This window comes from Anopheles stephensi, chromosome 2 (assembly GCF_013141755.1).
Source record: "Anopheles stephensi strain Indian chromosome 2, UCI_ANSTEP_V1.0, whole genome shotgun sequence".
NCBI lineage: Eukaryota > Metazoa > Arthropoda > Insecta > Diptera > Culicidae > Anopheles > Anopheles stephensi.
The window spans coordinates 38,881,566-38,905,800 of NC_050202.1; the positions used below are offsets into that span (position 1 = coordinate 38,881,566).

Sequence of the window (24,235 nt, forward strand, 5' to 3'; positions counted from 1 at the left end):
CGGTTAGGCCGTCACTGATGAATAATGAAATAAAGAAAGTAGAAATATTCAGTAATTTCTACGGAAAATCAATTACAGAAAAGATGGTTTCCTGATCTTCTATGCTTGATAGTAATTGAATAATCGCGTAAGGAACGACGGCACTGCCGAAACTGTAAGAACTTTGCCGGTTCTTTACAATAAAGGACATCGATCCTGGTGCAATGTTCGGAAGAAACTTGCATTGTTGTAAAGCTTTCATGAGCTTCTATAAGGACAATGTGCAGATGTATTACTTTCTCAACGAATAGTTTATCAGAAGGCTGCAAGACATCGCATTTGATGCTCGATGTCGCTGTCCCAATATCACGAATGACTCTATTTGTCCCTATTATGATAAGTTTTCTATAAATCCTTCCGTATTATGAGCCAATGTTTCAAAGGGAGTTTGGTAAACATTCACTAGTTCAATCAATGTTGTATAAAACTCAACGAACAAGGGAGTAGCGTGGTGGTTGCAACATCCTCTCCTCGATTTTTCCGCGAAGGGATCAGTCATATAGTTGCTCAGACCATCCCTACAGAATGAAAATAAGGATCATGTAAATGTTTCTTTCCCAAAACCATAGAAAAGATCAGTTTAGCTTCCTACATTTACATGAAATTATAACTCCATATTCCTATTTAGGGTTAGGATTGACAGCAAGTCAATCACAATAATAGCAGATTTAACCATGCCCTATTCACAATAAAGCTGTGTTAATGCATTTCATCAAAAAGCAATTCAGTGAATCATTGGGATTGTTGGCTAAGATGTTTTTTATCCTGGTAAGGTAATGTACCTTACAAAATATCAACGAAACTTTCGAATGTCGAAAACACTGATAAAATGAAAATTGTTTGCTGCAAGCTCTGACCCAACGCACGCCACTAAAATTTTGGTTTAAATTATTGAGGCCAAATTGCCGGTTCAGGTATCGAATGCGAGGTATGCTGGATAACTTATTTTACCCCTTGATACGGGCAGCGTTCTTCTTCTCGCTGCAATCGTTATTGACTCAAAAATTACGTGAAAATCTGATGAAAGTAATTTTCGATTAAAAGCAATTTACCCAACCCACTTAATGTTCATCTGAAGGTTTGGCCATTTCCATCGCCGTGCTTTCGACTGCAACTGTCCGGGACTGAGTCCATTTTGTGAGAGTTTCTTTATCGTAGCACGTTAAGCTAGAAGGACCGCAATCACTTAAATAACGATGATGAAAATCAAATTAATTTTTTTTCCACTTGGCAACTGGTTTCTTCCATGCCCCGCAGCAGTTTTGGGCTCTTTTTATTGCAATTTTCGTGTTACTTGATTCGCGACGCTCAGGTAACCCGAATTGCTTGTACCGCGTATCGTGGGCCAATGCGAAACAACAAAAAAAATAATCAAAATCTGGATACCTGTGCATGATAATTTGCATTTTGTGGAGTTACGATGTTGCAATTTGCCTAACTACGGCTTACAGAGCGTGAAGGTACGTTGTCTCCACTGATAATGGTAGGGTTGTCCTGTTCGCTGTGTAGTATCGCGAATCATGAGCGGTGCTGAGTTATTAGTCTTCCCATTTTACATGTATCATTTGCTGTGGAGATCATTGGAATCATTTGCACTTACAGTTTGAGACATATGCACGTCACCACGAATTCTAAAGATTGAGCAAAATGATCATAGATCATAATTAAGTGTTTGGGAGCAGTTCCTAGCAGTAAACCATACGAAGAGTTCGTGATTGAATTTTACATTCCTAAGCCTAATTAAACGTTTATCAAAAATAACTACAACTCTCAGTTTTATCGCATTTTTTTTAACTTGCTTGTACTTCAGAATTTCTTGGCCTCTCTATTTATTGCTGCATGATTTGTTTACCCCTGAGCTGGATAGTCAAGTCTGCTTTCGTGCTATAGACTGGCGCCGATACCAGTAAGCCACCAGTTAATTATGAAGCTGTTGTTTGTTTTCGATACGTTCTAAGCACACTCGCATTTTCAATGATCTTGAGGATCTGGGAGCTGATTCGACTCAATTCTATCCCACAGTTCGTTCACCATACCGCTGTTGGATGTCACAACAATACACTCATGTCGGTCATAAACGATAACTTTAGACTCTCGATTCCCTAATCCCTAGCCCAAACTAGCTGTTTCAGTTTCGAATGATATAAAAAGACTGAATGAATAACGACCGCAACACCAGGGAAAATGAATGAATATGACAAAACTGCATCCGTCTAAGCCTGTGATTAATTTGGTAGTTCGGTTGAAAACATCTCCTATGAAAGATTCATTTGCTCTGTTTCTCACAATTTTGTGATACATATGATCAGAGCCTAAGAGGCAAGAAGCTGTGCGCCCGTAAACTTGGATCAATTCTAGACGTTGAAAGTATTCCATACCTGAAACAAACATCGCAATATGTATCGTCATCGCTTAATGTCTCGTTCTTAGCTTGCGTATCGATTGCATAAACCCCGCTGCAAATTCTTGCGAACACTTGCGAAACATTGTCCCTGTCGTCAATCTGTTGCTGTCCTCATGTCTCTCTCTCTCTCTCTCTCTCTCTCCCTTCTTTCCATTCACTCTCTCTCTCTCTCTGGCTCTCTCTGCACTTTGCTTACGCACCTGTATGATGTTAGAGCGATCGATAGGTTGGATGCATATATTGTGTTGTATAAATCAATCAAAATAACCAAAACTAAAAAATGCATATTTTTGGATATCAACATGTGAACTCTGTCCAGGCACAAGCTCAGAGTCTTAAACAATAAAACACAAGCGAAACGAAAAACAGACACATTGTTACGTATGCACATTTCGTTTGCATACTATATCGCGATTTGATGGACAATTTCACGGTGCGTTAAAAAGAAACCTGTTTGGCCAGACCATTCTGATAAAGATATGAATTTTCATATGCATCTTCATATTCATACATATTAACCTTCTCATCTGGATCAGAAATTTGTGGTCAACGATCTCACTTGCTCTATGTAGACACACAGTAAACACAACTGAGGAAGTGCGTGTTTTCTTGTTTTGTTTTTGTTGCAGAATATCGAACAGTTATTCCATATATGCAAACAGAATCAGCAAAACTGCTTTCTACAAATGAATCATGCCTCGGGAAATATTTAAACAGTTTTGTGTAATTTCTCGTCTGGTAAGATGCACCGGGGGCTTACGGATTTGCTATTGTACGTTACTCACCCCTTTTCATTGCTGTAATATAAGCTTATGTAAATCGAATTTTGAAAATGTTATAAACGCTCCGAACTGTGTGCAAATGTACTTTAATTGTCCTTTACATTCAAACCCCGCATTAGTTCACAATCACTCAAGTACGCAAAGAGCTTATCGGAAAAAATAACGCCAAGTCGAAAGATGTGCTCAGTTTCGCTCAAAGACAAGACGCTTTATACAACAATTCATATAAATAAATGCTAAGTTTCTAGTAATTTTCCTACCTGAAGGTGCTGCAGCCGATACGACGACGAACGATAGCCAAACACGAGAAAATGCTCGGGAAACACCATCCTGCCCACATACAGTTGGGCAAGGCCGATGTAAAAAATGATCATTATTAATTTCAGATTAGATGCGCAAATTTTTGCATTTTCATTTAAAATTATCGTGCATCTCTTTGCATGCTTCCTTTCGATTCGTTGTTCTCTTTTCCCGGCCAGCCTTGTTGTTGTCGCACGTTTTGGACTACTACTTATGACCACAGTGCTCCTCGAGTGCCAACCATTATTCTTTCCTGCAGATTCGTTGCACACGTTGTAACGAATCCTGTAACAATTTTGCTGTGCTTCCCGCCCGGTACTGACGGGGTACTCGCTCCGTTTCATTGATTACAAACCTCGTTGAATTAACGCTCATAGGCAATCTCGTTCTCCCTTCACGGCACGGCACAAATGATTTATGATCAAGAACCGTCCAGGCTCGTTGCTCGCTCGAGAAGAAAGCAATTCAATGACGTATGTGGTGAGTTTCTGGTTGCCACCAAGCTTGTTGCACGGACGCACGGGCAAGATCGTATGAATGAAGGTGAAAAAGAGCCTTCATTTCAGTGTCGACGAATTGCACTTGCTTTTCCAGTTATCTAATTGTCGCTTTTACTCCGGGAGCATTCCACTGGGAAGTTGTGAGGAAATTGTTGGTTTTTGTTTTGTGATACGCAGATAAAACCACACAGCAAAAACTCGTACTTTTTTTTAAATTTTCTATTTTTTGATCATTAGGTAAAGAAAGTTAAAATTTTGAATCGCTACAGCTTTATCTAGCCACATGTAAAGGAACGTCAAACAGCTGTGTTCCTTCATAATGCAGCATACTGGCAAACGTTTCCGCCCGGCACCGGTTCCGCTCAATCTACGACTGCGTTTGACCTAAGGTTAAAGATCTTTCTGTATTTCAACTACCCCGAAGAACTGTACAGGTACTGCAGTCCGACACGAAGATTCCCATTCCAGTCGGGCGCTTCTAATAGCCGCTGTGCCAAAGGTTAGCCCCGGACCAGACGGACCGTCCATCTTTACCAACCCGCAAGGTTAAGGATGTTATTGTCGTACAAAAGATTTGATAAACGCCCTAGAGTCGGTGTTTTGACTTAAGTTAAATTTATTGCTTTATTTCGGACATTCCTTCTCGCCCAGCAGTGTGTCGTGCGTCGAGTGGCTTTCGTACCATTTTTTCACGGTGGTAAGATTATTATCATTGAACCCAAAGACACCGCCACTCAAAATGTGTTTTGAGTACCCTTCACTGTGCAGCAACCGGCGATAATCCGGTGTATTCGTGTAAAAAGATATCCTAGTAGCGATTGCCCACGACTCGGGGAGTGCGGTGGTCGCCGTTGCGGTCGCAGGAGGAAATAACGAAATAACATACCATCCGCAGAGGAGCACAGTGCGTCAAAGAGTTGTTTCTATTTGGGTTAGCAAGGCTTTAAGATTGATCCACATGGATAGTTAGTCTCATTTTCACGAGGGAGTTCCACGCTTTTGCGGAAGCTAAAAAGGTAGAGATCATAATTCAATCGCTGATTTATTGCAGATTCACGGAGTCAAGCGTTACAAAAAAAATACTCATAAGCGGCATAGCAGTGGAAAAAAAAACCCTGCATTCACGAGTAAATGGACCTGAGTGTGTGAAGCAAAATTAGTAGAAATTCTAATACCTGATGACACTTTGTGAATCCATTCGCAAGCTGTTGTAGGTACGTTGCTTCCCAATGGAGCAAGGTGATGGATTGCCTGTCCGACATATCTAGCCGTTGTTGGGTCCTTTTTACGGGTTGGACCCGTTCGCTTTCTTCTCTCTTCTTCTATTTTATAACACAATGTAGCAATTCCGGCCGATGCTGTTAGTTGAATATATTACCTTTATGCGTGTGACTGGCGCTTTCTACGCTATTATGGGCACGCCTTTTTCCCTAAGTCGTCGGATGGTGGTAATTAATACAATTTTCAGCAATTAAAGAAACGGGCATATCCTGTAGGCAAAAAATATGTATCTTGATGCGTTCGGTACCAAACATCTCGAACAGAAATTTAAACGACAAAACTATTATCAGCGAAGCTTTTGCACCGAAAGATGCTAAAGTAAACTGGCTTTCATTAATGTCAGGACAAACACTCATGTAATAAAAACTATGCTGCTCAAATTATGATTTCAGAACAACGCATCTTTAGTTCTGAAGACAGGACACACAGATCACACGAAATGTATGTCACAACACGGTAAACAAATTTCTTTTGGGTATGAATCTGAGATTCCCATTTCGATTTTCACTTTAAAGTCTACCATTTGTACGGCACATGCGAAAACAAAAACCCCGTAGGTTGTAGCCAGTGTCTCGGTAAACGGTCGCTGAGCCAATAATCATACCTCCCTGCACTTTTGCTTTATGAAAACCCCTTTTCATTACGTGCACGTTTCTGCAAAACCGGTCAAGTATAAGCATGGCCAAGCCACCACCAAGTTCAACGCAGCAGTACAAAAAACTGCAAACGTCGAAGACTTACAGGCTTAGCCTTGTTTCTTCGCATGTACGAAAGGAAAGACAACCATCATCACGAAGTGCAGCCTGCTGACCAGCGTAAACCGAACATCATTCTATGTGCCCCGCCGAATGAACCATTCGTACAAAGGCCTTTAAAGAACACCCAGAGATTTGAATCGGAAACCAAAAGGAAAAAGGGCAAAATTTCAAATTAATTTTAAATCGCACGCCATTACCCGTTTAAGTTCGACACAAAGCTTAAGCACGACTTTACTCTTTCTTACCCGTGCTGCTCTTGATAGTTGGTTCGATAAAACGCGCTCTCACCATGTACGAGCAGTTGTGTTTAGAGAGATTTTATTATTTTATTATTACAAGCTCAGCTGGTTTGCTGAATGAAACGAATATTTCGCTAATACAAGCGAATGTATTTCCAACTCGATTTTCGCTACTCGGCCAGTTTCAAGTGACCATTCCACTATTTCGCAAATATGCTTTATCAAACCATTGCTAAACGATGAGGTTTAACCGGCAGCCCACTACACTTTGGCGGATTGTGGATGGATTGTGTCCGAGCAAAACCGCCAGTAAATTGAAAAGAAATCAGAATCCGAAAACCGGAATCGGTAGGCAAGCGCCCGGGTCAAACAAAGTGGTTGAATTTTGCGAGCATTTTTTCGATTCGTTAAATATTGTGTTAACGCTCCATATTCGTCCATTTCCAGTCGGCACGCTATTCAAGCAAAGCGCAAAGTCTGAAAAGCAACCAAAAAACAATCATGTGCGTCTCGTGCGAACTTGCCCGAAGGAATGAATTTCATTGGACGCGTTGCCGTGTTTGCATGCTTCCTTTTCGTGCATCGCAAACATATTCCATCCGTTGTTGTGGAGCTTCCTGACCGAACCAATGCACTGCAATATGTGAAATATTCACATTACCTACGAACCATTTAATCGGAATGTCTTGGGGTGTAACGATTTTGTTTTTATTTATCTTGCAAAAACTTTTCTTTCTCGTCTTCCAACTACCTGGTACCGTGCATATTCAGACACTGGGTGTAACAAGGCTTGTTTCTTAATATTTACTGTGTTTTTGTTTTGCTCGACTTGTGGGACAGAAGGATGGCTTTGAAAACTTTTGAATGTTTTGTAGTTACCGAAATACTCTGCCACAATTGAACGTTTGCCTGCTGTGTTATTGTCGTTTCAATGATAATGTTTTTGATAACTGGCTTTTATCCTCATGTAAAGATTTACAATAAACTTCCAAATAAACCAAATCTTACCGAATTTTAAACATCTCTCATATCAAACCTTTCAAAATCATGCATAGGTCATGACATTTTGTTAATGCTTGAGCCCACAATACAAATTAAATTTAACAGGTTCAACCAGACAGCTTTTATAATTTGATCATTACCTGTGGATCGTTTAAATTCACTGAAATATTACATCGTCGGTCTTATTGATATATTAATCCGAGTGTTGTTTTGATATCGATTTTCTAATGCGTTATTTCGTGGTAGCCGGTATTTGCAAAGTATAAAATAATAACGAGCGCCCTACAACGCAATCGATACTATGTGGTACCATCGGAACACAGACATTCCCTGACCTAAGTTAACAAACACATTAATAACTAATGAAACAAGGGGAAAGCCCTGGGAGCAACTGCCTAAATATAAAAAATGCATTATTTCACATACCGCAAACCATACCACATACACTACTACTGCTCTATCGCTTTATTTTCCACAGGCTTCGTTTGCTCGTATGACGAAGCCAAAGCACAGAGAATGTTTTCTTTTGGTTTTTTTTTGTTTTGTTGGTGTGGTACATGTCCTACGCACACCGTCATGTTTCATATCTTGCTGGCTCAAGAAGTACATTTCCTTCGGCAGTTCTAGCCATTCCTATGCAATCCGCCCCACGACCCAAAACACAACATGTATCACCTTCTCTGAGCACATCAATCCTCGAAATCAATAAATCGTCGCAGACTTGTTCGGGGTGGATGGGAACTCGTGCAATGGTTGAGGTTTGCGTGTTTTTTTTTTGTTTGAATTAGTTTCTTCTTTATTTGCCTTTTTATCAATGTGACTGGAATTGGTCCTGTCCCTGCAACTTTCTCTTAATAGCATCGAAAAGCATAACCCTGGCCTTAGAAAATTGTGTGCTTGTCAAAAGGTTGTAGGAGTGAGAGTTCTCTTGATTGCTTCTAAAATAAACTGAACGGCAAGTCAATGTGAGATGAAGGAAAACACTTTTCAAATGTCGTCCCCCGGTTTCACTGCATGCTGTTGTAGAGGAATTGCTAAAATTTGCCTTCAAAATGGTATGCGAAAATGTGAAGCCATGATTAATGATCGGCAACGGTAGCTGTTCAACAATGCGACTGTTCGCTTTAAAGCTACATTTCCCCATGAGTTCAATCTTATCGACTGCAGCCAAAATAACATCTCGACCCTAGCGTACTTGTTCCGGTTAAGGTCGGCTCAAAAACAATTCACACAAACAATTCGTTCTTACTTTCTCCTACTTTGCAGAAGGTATCGCATTTTCCGTTGAAGCGAAGTACTGTATGAAAAGTTAAAAAATACATTGATTTTAAAGTATGCTAAGGCGATATTTTGTGACACACGTAACGTTATAACAGAGAACAACAGGCGAACACAGAATGTAGAAGCGCAAAAAAAAATCGTAGCAGTAAAAGAACTAGGACACCAACGGAAGCATCTAGCATAGGTAGATTGGCAAGCTGTGTCAAGAACACGGAACTCTGCTCCGATGCTTACCAAGTGAACCTCAAATATGATATCCAAGCGAGCAAAACAGAAGTTGTCACACATGATTGTGTACTACTCACAAGAAGCTGTCATAATAGCCATTGTCTCGCTTGATTGATGAATGTCTAATATGGTTTAGTTTTATTTCAACCAACTTTGGCAGCGACTCCTTCGTCTGATGCCCCACCAACCCACCGAGATACGTTTCTCGAGCACCATACCATGTTTGCTTCTTTTGATTGTTACGCCGCCTTGGTTTCCTCGAGGCTCCTAATGTATTTCTTTGTATCGGTACGCCAGCTCATGGGCGAACAAAAAACTGTCTCTCAAACCAGACCGATTATCGATTTCCCAACTGCCAGTGTGGTCAATAAACAGTATCAAATTAAAGTGGAAACCCTCCACCACGAGCGTGAAATGTTCTTGGTGAAGCTTAACTCTCCGCCGATTAACATTCTCCATGCGAGCACGTGTTAGTCCGTCGCTAGTCTAGCCGAAAATCAAACAGTTTCGCTGCAGTGCAAGATCGTCGCCCAGCTCACGTGTTTCATCTACCCGCATCCGAATTCTCGAGTGTTTCGTGAAGATCGTGAAGAGAGAATCTACCGAGCAACAGCAGCTACAGCAGCGGCGTAGCTCTTGATCAATGCTCTAATTATATAATTAACGTAGAAGTCAGCGCGTTTTTCACACTCCTCTAATAAACACGGTCGTCGTAGTCGTCGCCGTCGCTGTGCACTGTCGGCCCAGCTTTATTGAGAATGGAGAGTTCAGAGTGAGATATTTCTCACACGGGTGCACGGGTTGCTATTGCCCGTTAGTAGTTATAACGCTCGCTTGAATATTCAAATCATTATTTTCATTGCAAAAAAAAACAAAAACGAAAGCAAACACAAATTACTAAGTTGTGCGTACCAGCGATTATCCAGATGATTGTATGCGTCCCAAACACGCTGAATGAGGTGACATTTCATCTATGTGCGAATGTCGAAATCGTAAATGTTGCAATGGTATTGCGGTTGACAAAAACATGAAGATGTTTGAATTTCTTGCAAGGGCAACTATTATAGTTTTTCGCTTGGTACAAACTTTTTGCAGCCCCCATGCATGCAGACATCACTTGAAAGAATGTTACACGCTCTTAAATGTTGACAGCCTGCAAGATCCAAATGAGTTCACACACTGAACCGCGCAGATGCTGTTATTGGTAAAAAATAAATCACGTCACGATTCATCGAAATATATCTAGGAATTTGACTACGGATGTAATCTCCAAGTCCAGCACAACGTCAAAATTAGGTCCAGCACACGGACAAAATATTTTCGGAGATTGCAGTGTTATTACGCTTTCCGGAATGCGATTTCTCACATTGTTCGCCACAGACCCACCGGGAAATAATACTCCGCCAGCACGTTGGTGTTCTTCATGTACGAGATTGTGAGCTAGTAATGTGTCAACGTTTTGTCACTTGTCTTTTGGCCGTTCCGACTCATCGGTATAATGAAAGGACCAAAGCGAGAGGGGAAACCGAAGAAGCCGGTAGCGAACAGAACCATGTCGCTGCAAAGTGATCTTTCAGTTACGAAAACTGTCTTCTAAATACCAACGTCAAAACACGTTGCTCATCGCTAACCGAACAGCCCCCTCATTCGAATTGGTCGGTTGTGGAGCAATGCGCGTTCTGCCAAGAGCGTTCACTATGCATGCGCCAACGGGAACAAGTTGCCATGATGAGCAACACCGCGCGATTCGCGGTCATTTTCAATCAATCGTAGCATTCGTTTAGCCTTTCACATCGTTGGGTCGGTCTCGATGCTGATGATCTAACGTTTTCAAGGCCCGGATTAGCGCTCAGTTTCGGTACAACGGCCGGCTTCGGATGTAGCAATGATGAATGTGATGTTGTCCTACTTAAGATCAGTCGGTTCTGGACAAAAGATTTGTCACCAGCGTTTAGCTCTCACTTTTCTTCTCCTTCCTTTCGCTCTGATACGCGGTATTATTTTTACCTAAATAAAAAAATAATACACAAGCGTGAGGCTTACACAAATAACCCTACCACCATGTTCTTTGTGTTCTCAAATACTAACTGGATCGAGCAATTCGTATACAGCACAAAGTATAGTATCGTGTTTGCAGTTTTTAATTCCAAGTGTTTGTTTTGCCTACAGTCCGGCAAGGTTATTCGTTGTTAGGATTATTTGAAGACAGTAGAATGGAATTACTTATCCTTGACGATTTTAATGTTAATATAAAAAGTTTGTCTGTGCTGTTCCTATTCTGATTTGTATTTATTTCAGTTGTGATGTGCTAGATAAAAAAGCGTCATACTTTCAATCAGAGTCTTGGACATATATTGAATTCCGGAACACTAAAGGACGGCGACCCCTACTGACGAATCGTAATGCTCTCCAGCTTCGATGCAAGTGGAGCTATTCACTGCCCACGATAGAAGACCGGTGTTTTTATCCGGTGTTATTGATCTAGAATACACACTACATAGGTAGCTTCTATCCGAAAATCTATCCCTTTGCCGAAGCTGAGCAGTGTCCGGTCGAGTAAAAATGATAAATTGTATTTGCTCAATTTTCTTTGAAAATGACAACCGGCAAAGGGAAAGGCAACATCACACGAGCCATGGACGGGTACGGTTCGAGCTTCTCAAACCGTACGAACCGTCAGCTTTCTTTCTGTCCCTTCTTTGTTGATGGTTTGTAAGGTTTGTTATCATCTGCAGAGTTGGTGTGGTGGCATAACTGAATGGAAGGAACAATTCCTTCGGTTTCCGTTGGGTTTGTTACATCAAATTTGCGGATGTGATGCGCTTACTCAACCACCAAGGCAACATACGCAACTACATGCGAAATGGTGTGTTCTTTCGTCAAGAAACAGTTTTTCATTCAAACTGACAGATGAACACTCCATTTTCACTTCACACTAGCACACCTCGCCGCAGGTTTGTGTGCTGGAATGTGTGCCTGAAGCTGACCAAATAGACCGAGCGTCAAAATACATCTTTATGCATAACGAAAAACGCAAGCAAATAAACTAACGATACCCGCAAAGGAGCATGATTGAAGCTCGATAGGAGAACGGATCCCCGCATTATCATTTTGATAAAACTCCCGATACGCGTTAGAATTGGAAGTATAACTGCGTTGACGGAGTGTGCGTTAAAGGTCCGACGCGAGCGAGCTACCGCCAACCGCACAATATCGCTCGAGCTAGCAGACAGCGAACAGCCAGTGGAAGTTTCATGAAGAAGATTAATTATGGTTTCGCTCGGAATTGGCATTTATTTGAATTCTTTCAACGACGTGTTGTTTTCTAATGCCGACGAGCGGAAAGGGGCAATTGTGTTAATGGAATGGGCTGCACGCTTTCGTCGGAAGTGTGAACAATTTTTCCATCTCTTTTCCCACACCTTATGTACCGTTCCGGTGCTGCGCTGTAGTGCAATTAGGAAAGGCGAGATTTACCACTCCAAGCCAAGGGCAGGACAGCTTCCGTTCAGCTGAAGCCTGTCAAAGGAGAGTGATTTTACCGGCAATAATAATTCATTAATTAGTATTCTGATTCGTTAATAGGTTGCGTGCTAATTATCTTTGTCGCGTATTTCCTAACAGCCTCATAATCATACGCTTATCTTAGTAGATAATAATGGCCATTGACTGATTGATGTCATTGTTGCTTGTTTCTGTTTTCTTCACTAATGTTTTATATCCTTTCTATCTATTTTTACATGTTTTCGCATCGACGCTGATATTTGCAACGGACTTTTTTCACAACTATTACGGACACAATGTCGGATGGGTGGCTGGACGGGTGAACGCATTTGCCGATGCACACATGACGACGATCGTTGCTCATTTTAGGTACGGTGAACGCAAATGGGGAAACGAAACGCCAGCGCACGTCTTACACACGCTATCAGACGCTCGAGCTGGAGAAGGAGTTTCACTTCAACCGATACTTAACGCGCAGACGACGCATCGAGATCGCACATGCCCTCTGTCTGACCGAGCGACAGATCAAAATCTGGTTCCAGAACCGGCGGATGAAGTGGAAGAAGGAACACAAGATGGCCTCGATGAACATTGTGCCGTACCACATGTCGCCGTACGGTCATCCTTATCAATTCGATATTCATCCTTCACAGTTCGCGCACCTGAGCGCATAGGACGCGTGGCACTTTTCGGGTACTGGTTAGAGACTCAACCAGCTCTATCAGGAACAGTATCAGGGATATCAGGGCAATCAGGACAGCGTACTGTTTGGCGGCGGCGGTGTAGGTGGAGGCGGCGGCGGCAGCAGTACGCCTTCTGATACCACTAAATACAATCAGGAGTTTTGATTGTCCCCTGGTCTACCAGCTATCTCACGTTGCGACTTGCACTGACCAACCAAAAGGGGACAAACGCTCGCATTTTCGAGGCGTCTTTAGCGTTAAGACGCTTCGAAAATGATCGCAAGTCCGTGATATCTCTGAACGAACAGCAACTGTGACTGTTGTATGAGCTGCCGTTGGGAGGAGAACACGAAAGAATGGAAACTGCAACAGTAACCATTCATCATTCATCAGAATGCACGCTGCATACGACACACTCAATGCAGTGTGTTAAGATTGTACGCTCACTGTTTGATACGAGACTTTCGGACTCGTTTGCTTCCACTGTACCGAACACTTCCCGTCACCCTATCCTTATTGATCTTTTTTTGTTATTGTAACGATTTCCGCACTACCCAAACAATGTTGTGTACATAATTGTTGCTAAATTAACCCCCCACTTTTCCTATCACAACCCTTTTGATGTACGGTGGAAGCAAACGACAGCGGAATCTCCTATCAATCGCAAGCTCTTCTCTAATCAGTATTCGAAAAGCTGGCCTCGCATTCCACGAGGCATCCATATACTAGTTTGTAAGTCAAGTTTCTAAACTGTACGCGTAACATTTTCTAGGCTAAGTAAGTGTTGCGAAAGTTAAGGTACCTTTTTCGAGCGGCAATACTACAGTATACTCTCATTCTCATGCAGTCCAACCATCCTCGACATGAGATTTCTACATAGGTTTTACATCAACGAAGATCATTTAGCATAATGAGCACGGTTATGGTGTCAGATAGGAACTTTAAATTTCTTTTCTAAACAATCTTCAGCTTAGTCTTGATTTAATTTAGTCATTTGGTTCGATGATTGAATACGCAAAATTGGCTATGCATTCAACAGGTGCGCTCCGACCTGCATCCATACGTTTTAACCGTACTTCTCATGATCTTGGTATTATAGGAATAAACAACCAAACTAGATGTTTGATTTCAGTTGCGGATGCGGATTTGCGTTACTCATGCAAAGCTGGTTGCACACGTCGTGCGAAATTGTTTAAATGAATAGGAGAATGGGTTGCAAAGAAAAGTAGAACCTTATTATTTATTATTATTCATTTCTCAGTGCACCGTGCGCCAACAAGAGCTAAACACAATTTTATTAGCAATGAAAAACTCGTCACAAAATCAAAATTAAGTGTTGTGACATCGATGAATTAGGTTCACTCGTTACTGTAAGAACGTCGTATTCCAGCAATGTGGCGATTGATATTATTTTGGCAGGAAAAATGTGTGTACTTAATTGCAAATCAGCTAACGATGAATTCAGTTTCCCTTCTCATACTTGTTGAGTTTTTCTTTGTTTTCACTATTTTAATTTATATGACTTGTTTGGCTACATATAACATGATTTTGGCCTGAGAAGAAGGGAACAGTTATTCATACCGTTGTAAATTGTGATTAAAAGAGAATTTCGATAACATGCTCCAACCCAGCATGCGCATAGTAATGACAGCAAATTCGGATTCATACAGGGCTATTTTATGTTGGATGCCGGCATGGCCACAACGATCGTATCTTGCACATAACCAGATCACATTCTCTCCACGGTTGTTTCAACATCTTGATCATGAAACCCTTTTAGTAGCATTATAGGGAAACGAAAACAATGAAGTTTAATACAAATTGGAACATTGAGTTTTAAGATTAGCGAATGATTCTGTGTTTGTACATAGCACCTCAAGCAAACTGACCGGTAGGACGAATCTATGATCTATATAACAGAAAGCAGTTTTCCCTGCGTTGCTACGCTGGTCACGTAAAGCGTCTCGAATCTATGTGTAGCTACAGGACACGATCTAAAACAATGGGTAAGATAATGAATGGGAGAGATTATGGGTACAATACAAAACAATAGTAACGCTCCGTGATAGGCGATGCCTATCAACAATCATCACTATAGGCATTAGACAAATATGGATCCGTGGAATAGATGGATGCAAGAGATGCACGGAGGTAAAAACACTGCTTCCTTACAAAAGGCGTCCTCGAGTGAACAAACAAAAATAATTAAGAAATTGTTAACTCTTCGAGCTGACCTAGCTTATGAGCTAATTTTTTAAGCATTCCGAAGGTATGAGAGGTGCATCTCAACAGATAGTTAGACTTTGTTGTGACATTTGTTTTTGAGGGTACACACATGAAAATGATCCTGAACATAATAATACTAGTTTCAACGACGAATGTCTTACACAGACATCCAGAAAATAGAATTTGAATAACGAAAAATTTATTAACAATACAAAAAAAAAACATTACTCTGCGCTCAAATGTTCAAAACCTATTTGGACAACATTATCAAAAGTTAAAATTAACCAATTTAAATTGTACCCTCGTTTTGTACCTTCGTTTCGTTGATAACCACAAACCGAAATAGCACTGTAGAAATAATTCCGGAGCAATCCGTAGTTTACTGCAGGATAAGCATATTTTGTTTACAGGATACATATTCATACTTAGAAAATTACTATGTGCGTGTCTCAATGAACATCTGTCATCGCATTGTCTTAGTCAGCTGATCTATAAACCGGTCTGAGATAGCACGGATATGAATGAATATATTCAGCAGTAGTTTATTAAAAACACAGCCGATCAAATTAATTGTGTTGAGATCGTAGTTTAATAGAATGTTTTATTTATTTTGTTTTAAGCACGCTGTATGTTTAGCTCAACTCCTATGCTATAGCAAGGCGTAGGGTAAGCCGTGAGAAATTCCAGCAATGTAACTCAATGCTTGATGATCCTGAAGCGATTCTACCAAACTAACGAGCTCTGCTACTAGGTAAACATCGGCCGAAACCTACGGAAATCACACTGTTCGAACTTTCTCGCAGGGAAATGTAGAAAACGAAATTCCTTCATATAGTACGAACTCACACATTTTCAAACAGGAGACGTTTATGAATTACCATCTAGGTACTCAGCTCTACGGTTCAGGTACAAACGGCCAAGAAAGCGGTAAACTCTATGAGAATTCTCTTTTTTGAGTGACGAGTGAATTGTAACACGTTCAGTCAGGAATGCAATATCAGTGGAAGCAGTATGTTTAAGTTACAGTAGTAATTTGAAGAAAATATAAATAAACACAAAATACCTGTAAAACAAATAAAAAAAATCATTCATCAAATTAAGATGGTTCATTCAAATTATTGTCCGAAAGTTTTTAATGAATGCAATGGCAAAGCTCAAAAATAAGGTAACTGGTATTATTATTGGATTAATGACTTGAGCTGATTTGATGATTTGAGCAGTTTTCTCGCAGTCATTTGTACTTTTTTTAAGCGCCGCTTTGTTATTGTTCTTTTTCAAAGCGCCGTTAGCACCGGACTGTTGGAATTTAGCTTTTATTTCTCGTTTGCAATGTTTCCTGATATGAATGTTAAATTCATATTCATGTTAATATTAAATTAATATCATCCTTTGAATGATGATATGGAATTTGTGTCAAAGTGAATAAAGTCTCTTAAACCTTAAAACATTTTTTTTTGTTTCGAATATTTTTTCCGGAATATAGAATCGAGCGTCATCAACAGGGGCCGGAAACATATTTAAAGAGTGAATAGAAAGCACATGCATAAGCTATAAAATGGCATGGACTTAAAATCATTTGAAGGTGTAAGTTTATACACCCAAAACAAATTTGCCAAATTTGAGTAAGCAGCCGCTGCGAAATGATAAAAGCACAGTAAGCGAAAGTAAAAAAAGAAAAGGAAACCCCCGCCGCCTCCAAAATTCTACACGTAAATTATACCACCAAGCAACCGGCTGGCAAGGACAAAGAAGGGAGGAGATAACGCAGAACAGTGTGCACGACATACATTTGCAGCAGAACGGGAATCCGGAGCGCGGAATCAAAAACGAGTCCGCAACCGAAATGAGTCCAGAACCAAAATGAGTCCGGAATCAAAACGAGTCCGGAATCAAAACGATTCCGGAATCAAAACGAGTCCGGAATCAAAAACGAGTCCGGAGTTTGTTTTGATGCTGATTTTTTTTCTTGATTTTTTAATTGATACTTGACGTTTGATTTTTTTGAATTTTTGTTGTTGAAATTTTTACTGATTTATTGTGAAGAGGTGAAAACATGGGCTGATAATGATTTTTCAGCTTCGGTAATGCAAGCAATACCTTACTTTGGTAACGCAAGTGTTACCTTCGGTAATGATGCATTTTCGCCTACCTCACAGGTCATACGGATCATACGGGTCATGCGGGATCAGTATGTTTCCTGCCACAGGGTGCGGTGTCGGTATTCAAATGGCAAAATCTTCATATGGCTTTGCACATACAGCCCCAGCCAGCCCTGCATATTCTATGGATGTAACTGGTGCTGTACCAAAAGGGGACGTTTAAGAAGGTTTTAAGAATTTATTTTGAATTCTTTGTACTCTTAATTTATGTGTTTTAGCACATGAGTGCCAAACCGGAGATCCGTATGTTATATTGGGCCTAATGAGGGATTTATACATTAGGATCTTGTTATATTTACTTAATTTTGAGTTTCTGTTGAAGAAACAATAGAGGCTACGGTATATTTTTTCACATTTGATTATAAGGTTTTCAATATGTGGTTTAAAGGTAAGAGTTTTATCTAAAATCATACCCAAGTACATGACTTTGGTCCGCCATGGTATAGATACACCATTCAGTTGAAGATTCTGATGGGGTATTTTAAATCTACAGGTGAAACGGGTGAAAAATATTGCTTGAGATTTGTTAGGGTTGATCTTAAATTTCCATTTGTTGCAGTGCTTTTGATATTTCATTAATGATATGTTCAGCGTTTTAGTAATTGTTTTTGATAATTTACTACAAGAACCTGTAGCTTAATCATCGTCATATTGGTATTGCGTGCATTTTGGCATTTCAGATATGTCTAACATCTTCATGTTGAAAAGTAAAGGTGACAATACACTAACTTTTGGCACTCCTGCAATTGGAGTGTCATCATTAGATTTACTGTTATTGATGTGCACGGTATTGGATCTATTCGATATGAAACTTTGAATAATATGAATTAAATAATTGGAATAGCCTTGTTTAATTATGTATAGGTCAAACCGTCGTGCCAAATAGCGTCATGTCTCATGACAGTGACATTAGACCCGTGAATTTGTTAGAACATCGATTGTGAATTATATCGCTTTTTAGTCTATGTAACTGATGTGCAGTTGAGAGTCCGGGCTGGAAATCAAATTGCGGATTTGGGATAATATTACATATTGCTGAGTAAGTTCTTAATCTCATGTTGATCATTTTTCAAATAATTTTCTAAGGCAGTTTAATAAACTCATAGGTCTGTAGTTGCAAGCTTGGCTCAAATCTTTACCAGGTTTTGGAATTGGAACAACCTAGGCTTGTTTCCAACTGTTTGGAAAATATCCTATTTTCAAGCAACCGTTAAAAATCTAGGTGAAAAAAATGATGACCGTTTTTGGAAGCTGCTTTATGGTTCTGTTATTTATATTATCTGGACCTGAGGAGGATTTTAATTAATTTATTTATATTTATATTTTTAGGATTACGGCTTGACACCGTAGGATTTTAATTTAGTTGACTTAATAATTTTTAATATTTCTTTAGGTTTAATCAGATCACCTGGAGTAATACCAGGGGTCGGATTTGAGTGAAAGAACCTTGAAAAAGTCGCGAGAGTTAACTCTGTTCTCTAAAGGGTTTCTATCGCTTGCGGTTGTGCTGTGGGCTTTTTGAAAGTGTGTTTTGATCAGGGAAATAATTGCTGGTGGAATGAAAATATTAAAATCCTCAGGGGTGGAAAGAGGGACGGTTGAATTATGTGTATAAATGATATTTTCTGTAAGATTATAGATCATATCATCAATTTGAGATGGTTGTTCTATTCTACTGAGGTCTGTTGTATTATGGTTTATGTGTGTGCTTAATTGAGATTTAAACAGTGACCAGTACGCATCATTATAATCGAAAATTTGCTTTTTAAAATTTTGATAATGTTATTGTCGTTAATCGTAAACAGATTAACTGGTAGATGGCCTGATGTTAGGTCGATCGCAGTTATTGGTTTGGAGTAATCGTGTTTGTTTGTCAGTATGAGGTCTAAAGTAGATGGGTTGTAATTATGGTTCGAAGGATTGTTGGTAGGTGTAGAGAATTTACTGGATGTGATATCGTGATTGTAGAGCGATAGATGTAACACGTCTGGTTTCTTTGCGAGTGTGAATTCAATTGTCCTTTATTCTTATGCATTAATTAGAGTTCATTTACAAATTCATCATAATTCATTTCTACCCTGTAAATATTTTCGTAATTCGAACAATAGGCGAGTCGAGATAGTTTATAGAAAATTGTCCTATTTGTAATTCCTCAAATAAGGATTTTCCTGCCCGGTTCTTAGAAGCACAATTCCACATTCTATGACGAGTGTTGAAGTCTCCACAAAATAAAATTTTTTTCCTAACGCTAGTAATTTTTTTACATAGTTCTTGAAATTACTTATGTTTCTGTTTCCACCGGGATGATATGCTGCAACAAATGAAATTTGAGATCTACTGGCGTGTATTTTAATGCCAATAGCCATTATTGTCTTCAGATTAAAAGATGGTAGTAGTGAATGTTTAAGACCCCTTTTGATTAATATTAAAATACCACCTTTTGGGCCAGAGGTTCTATCAAGACGATATGTGTGGTATGTTACAATGATGAAATGAGTTTTGGGCTTGAGGTAGGTTTCCGTAACAGCAGCTACGTCAATACTATGATAGTTTAAAAATATGGAAGAATCTATTTTTTATTGGCAATGCTGTTTTTATTCCAGTAGGCGACTTTAATGTCAGTTAGCTGCACCATCTATCGGTAGCAGTATATTTGAACAATTGTAAAGAAAAACTTTTTCTAGTCCTCTTAAACTTTTACATCCACGATGGTTGTGGAATGTGTCTGAGATAATTTGCATCAATTCTGCTGAGTTGAAGAGTTCATTGCTATTAGTAGCGTCGGCGGTCGGAGGGAAATCACTGTAAGATAACTGTACCTGAGCTAGCTGCGTATGCTTTTGTACGTTTTGCTTTTTCGATTGTTGTGGTTTTTTTCATTTTGAAGCTGCGATAGTCGTTTGGAGCACCCACTGAAATTGGCCGTATGGTTGCCTTCACAATTTGCACATTTTAGTTTGTGTGTCGGAATTTTAACTTCGCCTGCTGTAGCAGATAACGGGCACATAGAAGATTTGTGTCCTAGGGAGTATTTTATACACTATGGTGCTCTAAAATAATTTTCAGCACCGTGTCCGAACCTTTGGCAATTTTTGCATTGCATAGGACCATGATGCCCAGAGAAATAGCGCCATACAACCATCTGGTGGTTCAATGCCTTTATGGATTATAGTATCTTGAAGTCAACAGTTCCCTTGGTGAAATGTAGCAGGTACGTTGCCTGCTGCTTTTTGATTGCTATCGGATTGATTTTTCCTGTTGCAGAATCTCTTTCAGATCCTCAATCGGCATGTCGATGAGTCCGTTTAAGACATTTTTTGTCGTTTTGTCTTTGTGCAATTGGTACGAGTGAAACTCTGTGTTGGTCGATTTCAGTTGTTTGCAAACAGCCTTAAAGTCTGCTGTGGTCGTGGTGCGATTTAAAATACCCTTGAAGGTAGTTGCGGTTGTGTAGTGCATGACACCGGCTGCCATGACCTTCTTATGGACGTCCAACACATTGGAGCTGTCGACCGTTATAGGTGGTGGTGCGTATTCCGGCTTAGCATTGCCGGTCATTTTGGGAGCTGCGTGCGTAGCATCCATCTCGCTGTCTCCAAGTGATTTTAGTGGTGCAAACGGATTGGCTGAGCTCGCTTGCACTATAATTGGTAGTATTCATCGCATCGGTCTCGTTCCCGTTGCCATCGGAATTGGCCGCTTTGTATCTTTGAGATCGGTGACCCATCTTGGGTACGCTCACTGTTGTCTGATTTCACTATCTGTGTACACACTTTCGTAGTCCTGGTCAAAACGTCTGAACGCCTCGAAGGTTGGATAGCGACTGTGATTTTTGTCACATACAAAATGCTTCTCGTCTTCTTCTATCTCTGTTTTTTTATTGCGTAGGATCGGTCGCACCCCTGTGTGAAAATGTAGCTAAAGGAAATGGCATGCAACTCATTTTACCTTTTGCCCCTTGTGGTATGCAATATGCAATACCCCGATGCCGTGCATTCCTCACAAAGGCTTCGTTCAATTGTGCTTTTGTTAATGATATGTTGTTGACAATAATGTTTTTGTTGTACTATTCTAGAGATTTTGGACCTTTGGATACATCGATAACTTTCACCAAAAATTCCATGTTTCTTTATGTTCACATTTTATTTGAGGCTTTGAGTCTCGATATTTTATATCTGCCTCTTTAACAGTAATGCAAGTGCTTGTTGGACTAGTTTGCCTTAAAACTGTCACGTTTTGCGATTGATAAATGTTGCATTAGAATTGTGATTTATGTCACAACAACTATAACTACATTAGCTTTAACTCGAACTACTTTAACAAAATCGCTTAAAAACTTCTCTTTACGTTTCACTTTACAACCTTATTCATAGTCATAAGTTCATCGTCATGAAATGGAATTGAAACTTTTCGAAACGGCCTTTTTGCTTGCCTCTCTTTTTCATTCCGTTTCGTATTGTTCGCATGTTTCTTTTGTCAAGTATTTAACGAATCGTTAAAAATCCATTCAACGTTTGACGAAAACCATTGTCATTGGCTCAACAAAAGTAATGGCAGCAATTAGGGGCTTTAAACGAAAAGCACAAGTTTCGTACCAAACAATGGATTACACATTCGTTAATAAAACAAAACACATATAATATAAAATTATCACAGTGACGTTCTTAAGCAAAACAACATTTCTGTAAGCACAAGGTAATGAAGTTTCACTAGACGAACATGATTTTGCAGGATGGAAGCAGCCATAAAATGGAAAATACTCAGGCAAACATTATCCGCCTTCAACACCATATCAAACAAACGGCTAAACTATTAAGAAATAATGGCCTTATTTTAATGAATATATATATTTTGTTTATATTGATACTCGCAGCACAAAGGAAACATAACTAGTTTTATGTTTGTTGCATAAGGAATCGGCGTTCATTAACTTCGTTGAAGAGCTTCGGAAATAGCGTTGATATTAACTGTCACTGGTTCGGTTTCAGGGGTTAGCAAACTCATGGCCTCAAAGGATTCTAACATCTATTTCGACGCGAAGTAGCAAGTCTAACTGAGTTAAATTCATGATATCTCACGCACATTCTCCATGAGAACCCACCTTTTGCTCAACATGAGCTGTTGGCATAAAGGAACTTGCTCATCGATGTTCACAAGTGAGATGAGAAGAACATGATGTTGTATTTTGATTGCAATTAATCTGAATATGGTTAAGCAGCAACCTTTGTTCAATATGAACTTATCTAATTTATTGATTTGTCTTATTGAAATAGAACGATCGCAACGTATGAAAACTTACACACAAAAATTAACCTAACAATGTCCACCGATTGTTTTAACTTTACCCGTAGTGAAATGAATAGAAACAAATATCGCTGAGGCCCAACTAACAATTCGTGTTTTCGTTTTGTGAGTTACTCCGCTTGGCGATCAAATGTCTGACGATGAGTACCAATTCAAGGTTTCGATTGATTTCTGTTGTAATTTTAATTCATTCGCACCAAATCGTACGATCCCAGAATGGAATAAACTATGCATGAGAACAAAACTCAAATTTTATCCAACAATGTGGATTCTATACGATATTTATCTGTCCATTCGGTGATACTAGTCGTATGCTAAGAAAAGTAACAGGAAGGTATGATTATTAAAAGTAGTTAGATGTGCCAATCAAGTTTTCTAAAAAACAAATTAAAAATTATTTAAGCTTTAGAAAGTCTTTTGCGGATTTTGTTTTTCATTTAGTGACTAGAAAGCGAAAACAAACTCGAGAGCTCATCACGTTTAACGAACACTTTCGCGTCACTCAGGCTCGGACGAGAGGTGAGCAGCACATTGAAACTCAACGTCTGGTCAATATCGAGATTGCCGGCAGGGGATACAGTTTATCCTCACCCAGTGTGTGTCTCGTTGTCGTCGTCATTTTTGCATCTAGTTCAGTGGCATTCAGTTCAGTGCAAGTGGTTTCTCAGCGTGAAGTTGTTTTAAGCAAATAAATTGGTCGGTTGATGTTAAAAGTTTGTACAATTCTGCAGAAAGACCCCATAGAAGGTGTAAAAGTTTAAAAAATAGGGAGGCTACAGTGTGTGGCAAGCATATTTTGAACTAATAGTCGTGTAATTCTAGTAGTTTTTATGGTGCATCATACATGAAAAAGCTCTATTTGGATTGCCGAGCAACAAAATAAGAGTTATTCCTAGCAAAATTAAGCATCTAGTACTGCTCAGTTCAATGTTCTCCGTATATCTTACAAAAAGAAGGCCTCTCACATATTTACCAAAGCTGTCGTATAACATTTTACAAGGATAAAAGTGTATATGCTCATTTTCTGTACAACACATTATCCCCGTGCGCAAACTAATTCAAAGGGTAATTTTTCTGCCTCATCGTTGAGAAGAAGGAGTGGTAAATTTTGAACGAGCTGGAATGTATGCTGTATTAAGGTTTTGGTGTTAGTGCCGAACAGGATTTGGATACAGCACGCATGTGCAGTAACATTTTGTCCTTCCTCTAGTGTGTAGTTTCCATTTTATGCTGTCCTGTACTTTTGATGGAGGCTTCATATTTTACACGCCCTGCACAGATTTACAGCTAGCCATAAAACAGTTTTGTTACACTTTCTCCACGAGTTGTAATGCTTTCAAAAGCATATCAAAATGAACGATTCATATTAATCAGAATCTCATCAATAAGCAAACTTACCTCCGCTTCCCTGTGAGTCTTTAAAAAAAGTAGCTTGTTGTCAATATTGATTTCACATAAAATTCCTACCCTCACTAATACACTGCAAGCTTGTACGTGCTAGCAGATCCTCAACAACGTTCCCGATCCCGAAGCACACGAAGATTG

The 24,235-nt window shown here is 39.7% G+C and overlaps 1 protein-coding gene and 1 long non-coding RNA gene across 10 annotated transcripts in view; both read left to right on the forward strand.

Moving 5' to 3' along the window:
* The window catches only part of LOC118507771 (homeotic protein Sex combs reduced), a 62,130-nt gene extending 45,803 nt beyond the window's left edge, over window positions 1-16,327 (forward strand). For all 9 annotated transcript variants that reach the window (XM_036046794.1, XM_036046795.1, XM_036046796.1 and 6 more), the window contains one exon: window positions 12,688-16,327. In XM_036046794.1, the coding sequence (XP_035902687.1) occupies window positions 12,688-12,992 (305 nt within the window). In that variant the 3' untranslated portion in view covers window positions 12,993-16,327. The remainder of the gene's footprint in view (window positions 1-12,687) is intronic.
* A 6,939-nt stretch (window positions 16,328-23,266) lies between these two features.
* Window positions 23,267-24,235, forward strand: part of LOC118507774 — a 7,827-nt gene continuing 6,858 nt past the window's right edge. Inside the window, exon 1 of the long non-coding RNA XR_004905709.1 lies at window positions 23,267-24,235. This exon is cut by the window's right edge and continues 2,711 nt beyond it. This is a non-coding gene — a long non-coding RNA (uncharacterized LOC118507774).